The sequence below is a fragment of the Zonotrichia albicollis genome, chromosome 1 (genome assembly GCF_047830755.1).
Source record: "Zonotrichia albicollis isolate bZonAlb1 chromosome 1, bZonAlb1.hap1, whole genome shotgun sequence".
NCBI lineage: Eukaryota > Metazoa > Chordata > Aves > Passeriformes > Passerellidae > Zonotrichia > Zonotrichia albicollis.
The window spans coordinates 88305750-88318929 of record NC_133819.1 but is presented as its reverse complement, the minus strand read 5'-3'; the positions used below and the strand labels follow the sequence as shown (position 1 = coordinate 88318929).

Sequence of the window (13180 nt, the reverse complement as noted above, 5' to 3'; positions counted from 1 at the left end):
CTTTTGTTGTTGTTCTCAAGGTTCTTTATTTACGCAGCCTCCTGCTGGGATCAAGTTTGCTCCCGAGCAGGCTGCACGGGTCCAGATAACTCAGTCCCCTTACTTATGGGACAGACTGCCCAAATACCCAAGCAGTTCTCAGCCTCTGGCAATCTAGCATGCTTCAGTGATATCAGCTCTTTAGTGATGATCAGCTCATTGTGATTTCAGCTCTTAGCTTGCTGGGTGCCCAGGCAGGCAGATGCAGGGGAGAGAGGAGAAGGCAGTTCTGATGTTCCACACCGATCTCTTTGTTGGGTGGTCTGTGAAGGTTCCAGTGACAGCTCTTCCAACCAGAAGAGGCTAAACCAGCCCATTATATAGGATACAGGGGGATCAGAAATTGTTCAATAGCAGGGCCTGAAGGAGAGCGACCTATAGGGTTACAGAGAGCTAAGCAGGGGTCTGAAGGTGGAAGAGAGGGGCTTCTAGCTATTCACCATGACTGGACATTTCCTATCTTCAGGCCTCTGTTTGCCCCTTGCAGGGCCTGTGCTTGCTACAGTTTATTCTTTCTTATCTGTTTCTTTCTCTGACCCACCGCAGGTCTGTCTGGCAGGTCAGGTTGAGGCACACTGGCTGCCCTTGGGGTAGTGTTATCTTTTTATACTAATAACTATGTGTATATTATTTACCATAACTTCCCAATACCTATCACCTATGTTAGACAGTCTATCTCTATGCTAAACCAATCCAAAAGTGCCACCATCACAGCAGAATATGGAGGCCAAGAAGAAGGAGAAAGACTGGACACATCCAGATTCCTCCATCTTGCCTCCTGAACCCTCATTCTAAAAACCCCAAAATTCTACATTCTCACCCTGTGATAAATTTGCTATCATTCTACTTAAACTTTCGTGGCTTGTAATTCCTCATATAAGGGTGGTAATTTTTTCTCCATGGTCAAGATCAAAGGCTCAGGGATCTTGGGCTCTGTGTCAAGGTCTCCAAGCCCCCTGTCAGGGTCTCGAGTCCTCCAGGGCAGTCAGAGGAATTTCCTGGGTGCCGACATCCTTGATGTGGGCTTAGCCCTCCTCAGCAAAACACAGCACCTGGGGCAGGGGAAGGCAGAGGGAGCAATGCCCGTTTTGAAATACAGATGGATCATTCTACGCTGAAAGCTGGTGTAACTTCATCTGTCTGCTTGCTTTTCTGTTGGCAGCATGGAATTTGTGTTTTGCTACAGTTTTAGTGTTTTGCGTTTAGAATTTGATCACATTCATACAGCTTGAGGGCGTTTAATACTTGAATCACCTGGTGAATAATAGCAAAGGCAGCTCTGTTTGTTGCACACATTTAAATTTACTGTCACTGCCACCGTAGGCTCGCTGTTCAGAGGGATCAATTTTGGTTATTCCATTCATGGGAAGTTAAAATTCAGTTTCTGTGCTGCAGGAGGTTTCATTTCTTAATAAATAGTGCTCCAGATGAAAACTCCATGCTACCCAATGACACTTGCAATGACACAATAAGCAAAACTTGAAGCTGATTTTTTTGTAAAATATAATATTATTTAGATTTTAATCTTCATAGTATTTTTAATTGCAGTATATTCTTAATAAAAATAATATTCTATATAATACTTAACATTTAATTTTGGTTTATAGTTGATATTTGGCTTATTCTTTACTTAATATTTCTTCATGGTATGGATTATGAAGTACTTTTTTTTGTTGTGTTGGCAAATGAAGGTGAGAGGGTAGTACAGGTTTGCTAAATAAAACATGTTTATAATTTTTATATTTATCCACCTTTTTTTAAATTCTATTTTTATTTTGAAAGTTTTCTACTGGAACCAATGTAGTAGGCCACTAGAGAAAAAGTCTTGACAGTCACCAGTTGTAGGCAGAAGGAATTCCCGTGTGTAAGACATAGAAGGGTTTTACAGCATGCTGACATCTCAGCCTGTTGCTTCTCATTCTAGTGATGCAAAATTCATGTTTTGTTACCTATGGTAATTCCAGCTTCAGAGTAAGATGTCTGACTGTTGTCCAGGTGACAAGATCTGCCCAAGATCTGTGCATATGAAGAGAGGAGCTGGATTTGCCCCAAGTAGCCCCATGATACACAGGTCACAGTGTAAGGGAAGGTTTTAGGGTATTTACCGTGGTTAAGGGGAGCTTTTGTAGCTGAAGAGCATTAGAAAGGGATGTTTGCTCTGCCTCTAAGACAGTAACAAACACACTGAGCTGCCCCTCCAGGTTCTGTGTGTGTGCTGATGCCTGGCTGGTTGGCTGGGTCGGTGTGGGGCACAGCTGCCTGTGGAGCATGGACAGATCCCATCAGCCTGCTGAGCTCCCACTGCTCTGCTTTCCTGGGGAAGAACAGCGCACACACTCGGGTTGTGTTTGCACTTGTCTCTGCTCCTTTCCTCTCTTGGGCACCCTCACTTGCTTTTCTTTTCCTTTTTTACCCAACTCTAAGTGCTTCAGCTAATTCCAGTGCAATTTGGAAGAAAGAACAGAAGCATTAAATACAATTACATTCCGGCAGCAGAGGAGAAATGCCAATGCAAAGTGCCACAGAAACGTGTTCCAGATTAAGTGAGAGGCATGATCAAATTTTGCCTTTTCCAGGGCACAACATCAAATTTTTGCTTTTTGTACTTGTGGGTAATTTGTAATTATACTTCTTGATTTGTTGTTAAAAACCTTCATGTAAAAAATTCTATATTTTATTTATCAAAACAGTTCTTAGCACTAATTCAAATCAGTGCTAATTATTATTTGTGACAGGTCAGCTTTCAGTATGACCTAGAAATAAAGAGCAAGTTAATATTAGAATATGTCGACATCATATTACTTATGTTTTGCCTCTTCAGTTTCTGTTTTAGAAAAAAATCAATTTCAATGAGCAATAAGCAATAAGAAATAAGATGTCCTCACTATGAATCACAGGATTTTAGTCCACTTACAAAAGCATGTGGTTTTCTCTAGATAAATTTTCTCTTTCTGGGTTTGGTAGTAAAAACATATTAACTGAATTCCAGGCTGAAAGGTAGAGCATTTCATACTTCCTTTGGTGCTGTTACTGAACCTGTTCCAGCATTTCTTTTTGAAGCCTGTGATCTTCATTTCAGATCACTTAGGCATCTTCTATTTGTTGTTATTTTCAACAATTACTGAGGGGGTTATTTTTGTTCTGTTTTCCAAGAGCTTGTTATGGTTCCATCAAGCATGCTTTTACATTAAACAAAACAGAAGAGTACGATGTCTGAAGATGTGAAGGGTTTGTGTTTGCTACTTAAGCATTCTGTTTGTGTTGAATTAAACCAACGTATTTTTCCAGAAAAATACAATGTTCAGCCTGAGTATTGTATATTGAATTCTAACATCAGAGTCATTTTAATTGGAGTAAAGTAAGCATTCAGTCTGCCTGAAGCACACTTTGTACCTGCTAGTGTCATGCTCTTAGAAGAATGAATTTGCATAACAGCATGCATTTATTTACACCCCAAAGAAAAGCTTTGGAGAAACAAGATGTATCTGTAAAATTGTTCTCTAGTTACTGATCACAACTGCAACTTTACCAAAGATCAATACTTCAAAATTAAATAGTTTGTCACAGTTAACAGAAGAAATCACAGTTAGCTGGTACCTCAGACTAGGTCAGCACCCAGTAGCCAAGTGTGGCATCAGGATAGACCACATCCACAGAACTTAGCTACAGAGATGCAGGTCAAAGCAATGTGACTGCAACTAAATCCTGCCACCAATACTTACAAAAATATTCGTACTTCTTAAGAAAACATGTTTGCATGCTTATAAAATGATAAACCTGTGGTTTATTGTAGTTTAATAATAAAAAAAGGGTTGAAATATAATTTTTCATTTATATTCATATCAGTGTGACTTGGTAATAGAATTGGCAAGGTATTTTTCAACTAATGCACTTAGTTGACTTGAACTGAATATATTTGCTCTTTTGTCTTCCTTTGTTCTGCTACTTCCACTGAAGGTTCTCAGTCCTAGGTGAAACTATGCACCCTTTTGACAGAGAAAAGGCTTGAAAAGAATATCCACCACAAAGAGTTATAGTTATACCTGTGAAACTACATGAATTCTTAATGTTCCAAATTAGAAGTATTGTGGAGATGTTTGGGGTTTTTTTAAATATTATCAAACCTCACTCTGTTGGGAAGTATATGAAGCAATGCTAAAAAATTAGTCAGCCCTAATCCTGGGTTGTTTATAAGAGCTGACTCTGTAATGCATGAAACTTCTCATCTCAGTGTTCAATATAGAATTTAGTATCCTCAATAGATTTGAATAAAAAGTCATCTTCATGGCTCTATCCTGATGTTTCTTGTAGGCCAAAGTGTATTACATTCATTAAAACATTATGCAAATATTTGGGGTTTTTTTTCTCTAAGGGAAAAAATCAAGTCTTCCATAAAAAAACTATTACTAGTTTCTGGATGCATGACTAATCACAAAAGCTAGTTTCCTGCTATTTAAACAAAGGCAGCAATTTGTAAGGGATGTGTATTGGTCTTAGAGTGTTCTGGAGGGAAAATAGCTGCTTAGATTTGAACATTTTACCCTAACTGCTGGTAGCAGAGGAACTTCAGAAATCTGGATGCCTGAATTATTTACTATGCTTTTATAGGGATGAGAGATCAAGCTTTATCTTTTCTGCATATTTTGCTGGAGCTCAAGTGATATTTTAAGGACAAAGTTACTGGAGGTCTGTCACAATGTTTTGTTTCTGGGAATAGTCCCTTCTGCAGTTTTGAACAAGGTGATAGTTCATAAGAATGTTCTTATGGGCATGGTTAAACATGAGAAAAGGACTGTTCTTAACCTTTTTCCCTCTCTAGTGAAAACACTGCACACATCTCTGATTCTTTCACAGAGAAAAAGAAATTAAAAGTACTTGAGTAATTGAAATTTTAAATACTTTACTGATAAAATGTAGGTAGGACTCAAGATTTTCAAATGCAATACATTGAGCATGACTTTCTGTATGTAAGTTTGTGTTTTATGCAACTTCTTGATTGGCTGCAGTTGTATTATTGCAATCTTTCTCTCTTCCCTCTGCCAGAATTTTACCATTCTGTTAATGTAACTACATTCAAGAACCAATGTCACAGGCCATAGTAATTCATTCTAAGTTTAAAGTGGATGGAACTACTTTGAAAACTTATCAGTATTACACCTCAGATGTGCAGAGAAACATATTGATTTGTGTAACTTGCTCATCAGATGGTGAGCATAGAGAGAAATGCTGCACGCTCACTCTATGTACATCATGTGTACATTAAAGCTATAAACATAGCCCTGATAATAGTTCTTTTAAAATAGTGGCTTTGGAAAGCTACACTGTAAAGACATGAGACTATATTTGCTACAGACTCAGTTATGATCTCTGTGCTCCACCCCAAAAGCCTTGCAAAATGTTCTGACATGTACACTTGGTTGGTACTGAGAAACATGTAATAATTTGAGTCTCTGTTCATATGCAAAGTAAGAATTAAGATGTTTTGAGTTTTCCTGGAGACAAATATTTAGATGTATCAAACTCTTATGTACTTTTAGGACAGTTTAGCTTTCAAGACATGTCAGAACTTATTTCTGTGGGTTTTAGTGGCAGTCCAACAATGTGCAGAAAAACACGAGAAGGCAATTAGAACTCATTCATCTGGAGAAGTGGTAAGGATTGGTAATCACCTTTAAGTCAACCCTCCCTCTTGAGGTTTACAAAAGTGTCACTAAGAGTTCATGCTGAGCTTCCCCCCCACCTCTCCAGTGTCACACTTATTTTTGTATGAGGTTCTGAAATCCTGATACAGGCCATGCACTGTTGTGGTACAACTTTCTACTCCCATGTGCTTTGAATGTACAATCTAATATTCCATAGATGAGCAATAAGAATATTTTGCCTTTTTTACACATTTTGAAACTGTAAGTTATTGCAGAAGTCTGTTTCTGTGACCGTCCATTGCGTTCTCCCTCACTTCTTTGTTCTTCCTTTGGCATCAATCATCACAACCCAATAGCTCTTTGCAGTGCAAGTAATTTTGAGTCTCTGGATGTATGGTAACTGACTATTGCATTTTGAATAACTAGTTCTTCATAATTCATGCTACATTGAGATTTGTTGGTGTTAGAGATTCTCATTTATGTATAGATTATTATATATATTTTTTTAGCTCTTATAGTGATAATCTAATAGAAAAATATTAGCCAGAAGGCCCTAGAGAAAGCACAATTGAAAAATCAGCTTGATTGTGTTTTAAACTTCTCACAAAGAAATTATCTGTAAGTTGCATTACTGTAGGAGGCAATTCATTATATTCAGCTAGTCAAAACATTTCTGTTTTTCCTTGGTAGAGAAGTCCAAGAGCACTTATGCATGTTTTTGAAAATAAGTGTCACATCATCTCTGCTGTAAATACTTGTGAATTCCATCTTGGTTTTGTCTAAGTGTCCAACCCTCTCTTCCTTTTTGGGTTTTCCATAATGAAGAAATAAAGAGGAGGAAGAACTTTCTGTGCTATCGAGTGAAACACTTGGGAGATGTGGAAAGGAGCATTGTGAAGTGTAGAGGAAACTATCTGAGAAAGTAGAAAAAGGATATACAAGAACAGGGGAAATGTATCGTGATTCAAGTCTCTCCATTAAAAAAAAAAGCTGAACTACATAACTAACAGTTTTGATAATTCTTTACAGACTTCTTGAAAAGACCACTGGAGAGTTATGTGAAAAAATTAAAAGTACCTGTTCATGTGATTCGAATGGAACAGCGTTCTGGATTGATCAGAGCAAGATTAAAGGGGGCTGCTGCTTCTAAAGGCCAGGTCATCACCTTCCTAGATGCTCATTGTGAATGTACAGTAGGCTGGCTTGAACCTCTGCTGGCAAGGATCAAAGCTGACAGGTAATTATCCATCTCTTCACCCATCTTCAGTTTTTTCACTTATTAAGAAATTTTCCAAGTATTACAAAATAGCCTACAAGCAAATATCTACTTTCTGAAGAGCTGAATAAATTGTCATTGGTGTAAGGATAAAAGGCTAATTCAGCTAAACTTTTAAAAGTAAAACTCTGTTTCAAGTGAAGTCTATATTGGGATGCATGGAATAATGTGTTAAATAGCAGGAGCAGTGAATGAAATTGAGGAATTAGGGGAAATTGAGGTGTTCAGTGTGCAGCTTGGCCTATTCCTTCATGAATTTGGGTAGATATTCTTGACAAAGGAATCAAGCCCTGATTTCATGTAGCACTACCATTGTGAACAAAAACTGTTTTCACGCTCTCGTTGTGATTTCTCTATTACGTAATGGTTTTGATTGTGGAAATTTGGGCTGTGTCTTGGTCTTCTGGGATGTATATTCTAAAGTTAGAATAATTACTGGAATCATGCTGATCTGCACTTATATACACAATGGAAATTGTATTGGGGATGAAGGTGAGAGAATTGTCTGCTTTATAAAATATCCCTACCTCTGAACAGTAGCTGTAGTTGTGCACTAGGCTGTTAGTCTACATGTTAAATAGAATACAACATGGTGCTAAAGATCCCTAGTTTTTTATTTTTATATATAAAAATCACGCTTAAAATTTGATGCTACAAAATGTAGCATTACATGATGAGTGAGCTACAAATAGCGAAGAATCCTTGTTCAGCACTGTGCAAAGACAAAGTAAACTTTGTTATCATTAATCAAGTTTGTGAGACTACAATACATACATTGTTACAATTTGTGCAAATATCTCCATTTAAGTCCTTTGAATTCAGTTGTAAGCAGCCTCTGAATCTTTACAGTGCTTGACATGAGAAGAAGCCTGCTTTTGAGCATGGTTACTTAAGTGTCTTAAGATGATTAGAATTGGTTTCTGTGAATATGTGTGTTAATAATGTCAGGACAGCGGACAACGAGGCCACTTTTTGTTAATTGTGATGCAGTAGTTGTACGTTGTTAACAATTACTCTCATATCTTAGTCCTGAGGATGTATAAAAATAATTACCCAGAGTTAATATCCAAGTTTTAATTTCAAAACATGCAAGTTATTTTAACCACCCGACTAGAAACAAGAACCTCTTGTTTTCTATCTAATCACTCTGTAGCAATGAGAAAGTTGAGATCATTATTTCTGTCTGCGGAGGGATGAATATTTATTACTGGTGATAATGAAAATATGATTTAAAAAAAGATCTGGCATGGCCAAAATTGTATCAGATTTATAATTAGCAAGATAGAATTTTAGTATGCTTCCCGTTAATTTATTTAATAATGTTGTTAAGAGACGGTATAAAAATTTCAACTATATGTGTAAAAGCAATAATTTAAAAAAAAACCCAAACATCTTTTTTACCCTTTTGATTAATAGATTTTATTAGTTCAAAATTTAATAATTTTACTTCTTTCCTTTTCCTAGGAGGACAGTAGTGTGTCCCATCATTGATGTAATCAGTGATGACACCTTCGAATATATGGCAGGTTCTGACATGACCTATGGCGGATTCAACTGGAAGCTGAATTTTCGTTGGTACCCTGTTCCTCAGAGAGAGATGGACCGACGGAAAGGAGACCGAACCCTCCCTGTTAGGTAATGAGAAATTATTTAATGGCTTAAAATCTTTGTCTGAAATCTGCTTTTTATGATAAACTCAAAAATAAGTACTTAAGGTTGTTAAGTACTTAGTCAAATGTTGTACCATCTTTTTTGCCTGATTGAAGGAACAACATAACAACATAGTTCTTGCATGGAGAGGTTGTCAGTAACTTTTGGTAGAAGTAACGGAATCTATCACTTTGTCACTTTGAAAATATTTTTCAGTTCTATGCTAATTACTGCAGAATTACTAGTTTTCAGGTAACAATTGTAATGATGCACAAGATTTTAATACAACTTTTTTTCTTTTTTCTAATTGAACCTTGTTTTTATCTTTTATTATAACAAAGTAAACTGTATTTTGTAAAGATGCCTTGATTTTTTGGTATATGCATGTGTATATATATATTGGTGTGTGTGCATTTATATGAAAACTTTAAGTCTTAAAAGGGGGTAGGGGAGGTAAATTTATACTTGGATGTCATGTAGGTTTATAAGAAAAGTAATGAGGAAGATAGCCTGTGTGTAATGTGTACCTTTTAACAATTGCAAACTTACATTTTCTCTCCTTACTTTTCTGAAAACTGGGCATTATTTACTTACATTAAAGCTCAGTAAGCATTATTTACTTACATTAAAGCAAAGTAAGCCTTTGCTGGTTTTTGTTTGTCTTTAGTTTAAGAAATTAAGAGGTCTGCTCAGGATATTGCTCTCTTCCCTCTGTTTCCTTTTAGCAGGGGTAAAGACACAAGTTTTTAGTTAGGTTGTGACCTAGCTTGTATTTTATGTGTCTTTCAGAAAAAGCCCTAAACATTTCAGGAAAATAGCTAATGATATAAAATCATTTATGCTAAAAGTGTAAATAACTGAAATATAAAGTTATGTCATTGGTTTAACATGTAATTTACTTATTATATGTTTGTTGTCTAAAAAGTTGAAATTTGGGTGATGTTTCTAAAGCTCTGAGAAACTACTAGCAGAGTTGTAGTTTTTGTACCAATAAGGAATCTGTAAGGAAAATCTGGATGCAACCTTGACTGTACAATTTTCTTGTATGAAGCAATAAAAGTGAAAGCAATCAGGCTGCTTAATGGCCACCCAAAATGTTTCAGGAACAGTAGCCTGAGGTACATTTTCCTATGTGGAGCTGGTTTCCTTTTTATGAGTTACCAGCACTGGAGACAGAAGTCCTTCTGAGGAATGGCAGCAGCTTTCTAGGGACTGTTTCTCTATCCAGACATCAGTTTGAAGTGAGAAGATAAGGAGAACTGCCACTACCTAATTCCATCTCTGAAAGATTTTGAGCTAGCAACACCAACAGTACACCAACAGTAACAGAGTTTGAAGGAAAGCTTACTGAGGAGGAATATGCTAGGAACTTGGGAAATAAACAGCTACTTTGTCAGTGTAAGTGTGAAATGTATCTCAGCATGTTTTTATAGTGACCAATGTGGTTTTTTTTCTCCCCCCAGGACACCTACAATGGCAGGAGGCCTTTTTTCAATAGACAGAGATTACTTTCAGGAAATTGGAACATATGATGCTGGAATGGATATTTGGGGTGGAGAAAACTTAGAAATTTCCTTCAGGGTAGGTAAAACTCTGCTGGGCTTTATTAATCATTTGTTTATTAATCAGGACAGTGCATCTGGAGTTCTGTAAAACACAGATCTGCTACCTGCACCAGTGTCCTTTTCTGTTGCAGCTGACACTTCCCTTCCCTGTTAAGTTCCTTCAGCAGAGATACACAAAGACTGTATCTGCCAGTAAAAAATGCATGATGAATTGTTGGTATAGCTTTGTGATTAAAAGATTAGGATGGTTATTCTGAAGAATGAGTGTTTGTGTGTTGAAAGTAATTCAGGTAGAAAAGCTGTTGTGGGAGCAGCAGTTAAGGGTGATGTCATCAGTGCATTGTTTCATGTGCCAGTGACATGTGAGCACCTCTGTTACAAATTCTCTCTTCTTGCTCTTTACTAACTTCATGGGTTCATTTGGTTGCGGATCTAACCAGTGGTATTCTCATTTTTGTTCCTACCAAATGGCACCATTGCCTTTCATTTTACTTGTCAGTACATAGGTGGGGATTCTTCTGAAGTACTTCAGCTTTCTGAATCTGCTATTTTTCAAGATCCAAGATAAAACTGAAAGTGTTTTCAGAGACTTGGGAAGTGTGTGGGTTCTTTTACGTGGATATTCTGTTTTATAATGGACTAGTTTAGACACCTGTTAGTTCCTGTGATTCATGTGAGCCTTTTCCTTCCTTTGTGGTCAGCTTGCCCTGTTCTTTAAAGTAATCTCTGGCTGATGTGGTATTGCTTCAGGGGCTGAAGCACTTTCATATGCTGCCTTGCTTGGGCTTGTGAGCATCTTTAGCTGTTGAGCAGGAAAAAACATGCAGTTCTCTTCCAAGCAGCATGCATTTGTTCTAGACCTCAGCTAATGTTGTTTCCCCACCTTGAGCAGAAGCAAGTGATTAATGTTTTGGAAACTTTTTTTAGTAACTTGTAACTATGCAATAATTGTTCTGTTGCTTCCAGATCTGGCAGTGTGGTGGCACTTTGGAAATTGTAACTTGTTCACATGTTGGGCATGTGTTCAGGAAAGCAACACCATACACTTTCCCAGGAGGTACAGGGCAGATAATCAACAAAAATAACAGACGGCTTGCAGAAGTCTGGATGGATGAATTCAAAAACTTTTTCTACATTATTTCCCCAGGTGAGCAGGTCTTTGGTTATGAGAAATACTTATTAAGAATTAAAATATTGCTACTACTGGGAAATAAAGTGAGTATTTGTATAAGAATGTTATTGCTTTGAAGTTTGTTAAGACAGAACTTACTTAAGGTGTACAAAAAGTAAGGTCTTAATTGAAAAATAATTTTGTTAGCCAGAGACATGCCCTGAAGGGGCTTTTGTTTGTTTGCTTTTTAACATGAACATGATTTATGAATGAGCTTCCTATGCAATAGAATTGAAGCTCAGTGGAACATCAAAGAGCTCAGTTATAGTGCCGAAAATTAGCCATCCAAAGTCATATTGCTATGTGCTGAATTTTGGGCTCTGGCTCCCATGTTGTAGGCATTCCATGTTGAATGCATCCCAAGTGATTTAAGTGAAACACAGAAGGAGGAGTGGCAAAAGTGAATACCTTCTGTCTTGATAGAATTTGTGTTTCACCATCTAGAGTATAGGGGCAAGTTGCCAATATAATTGACTGTGATGATATTTATTATTGTTTCTTTATGTGGCTGTTAGCAAAACAAGAGGATGTAAAATATGTGGGAAAATTTCCTGTAAAATCAGATTTTCTGCAAAAAATTCAGGAGAAGAAAGGAAGCCTGGGAAATACTGAATTATTACTTTCAACTACAGGTTATTTTTGTTGTTGCATAAAAAGACAAGCTTCAGGTAGCAAAAGCCAAACGTTCTAAATACTTGAGCCATTAGACTTTATGTACTAAGTGGTAGTTTTATATACCACATCTGTTTTTTTCAAAGAAATTTCTTTAAAACTAATATTTCCTTATGACCTGCTTATTAAACCTGCATTACTGTTGACATTTAAAAGCTGTAATACAATGTAATATGAGTCTGAAAAGTGTCAAATTTTAGATTATGGATTTTACAGACACTTCTGAAAGCAACTGACATTGTGGATTCACAGTGGTTTTGTCTTAAAAGAATGCTTTACTCAAATGAGACTGTGTAAGACTTTTAATTAAAAAAATTCTGGCTACTATTCAAAGCTTTTTTAGGTGCAAATCAGAAGCTAACAGCTTATTGTTATTGCCCTGTTATGTAATTAATACAGCATTATGAATTCAAACATGAACATGTAGAAACATTTAGAAAAGTTGGATATAAATAGGTGCAGTCTTTTTTGGTAAAGATTGCTCTTATGCATCCATGTCAAGCTAGATTTTAAAAGGTACGAAGTTACAGGAAGACTTAATTATAAAAAATAACCAAGTTCTTCTAAAAATGTAAGTTACTGATAAGATGTGATGAGGCTCTGTTACTTTATATGTCACTCCTATATTCCTTCCATTTTGTGAGGTAAGTGTAAGCTAGAAAAGCAGTGACACTCTTTGAATTTTGTAGGATTGGGGGTTTTTGATAAGACTTTCAGAGCATTGCAGTACTGTAGAACATGCATGCATTTCCCAAAGACAGGAAAAATTCTGAAACAGTGAAAGTAAGTTCAGCAGTTATCTGTAACTGCACTGTATATTTTCTTTCCTTTCAAAAGATGCATGTCTACATAATTTGTATGCTAATGGCCTTAGTGATTGTTGGGTAGGGCTGTGCTCTGGCCAAGCTGCTCTGAGAGCATCTGCCCCCTGTCACATGCTCCCGTTTGTGTCTCTGTGACTGTATTGGCCAGGCACTGAAGTTTGATGCCAAAAATTTCAAGTGTCTGGAGAACAGGATAATATTGTATCTGAATAAGTTGGATTATTCTGAAATTGATTTGTTGCCTGGGGCTGTGAGGAGGATGCCCAGTACTGTGGGTCATTCTTTAGCTCTGATGAAAACCTGTTGTTCAGAGAATGAACACACAAATGTACTCCGAGCCA

General features: G+C 36.9%; 1 protein-coding gene across 1 annotated transcript in view; it reads left to right on the top strand.

The window, feature by feature from the left end:
- Positions 1–13180, top strand: part of GALNT1 (polypeptide N-acetylgalactosaminyltransferase 1) — a 95802-nt gene that overhangs the window by 63979 nt on the left and 18643 nt on the right. The window contains exons 6-9 of the mRNA XM_005482963.4: positions 6711–6918; positions 8422–8592; positions 10071–10188; positions 11139–11319. Of these exons, the coding sequence (XP_005483020.1) occupies positions 6711–6918; positions 8422–8592; positions 10071–10188; positions 11139–11319 (678 nt within the window). The remainder of the gene's footprint in view (positions 1–6710; positions 6919–8421; positions 8593–10070; positions 10189–11138; positions 11320–13180) is intronic.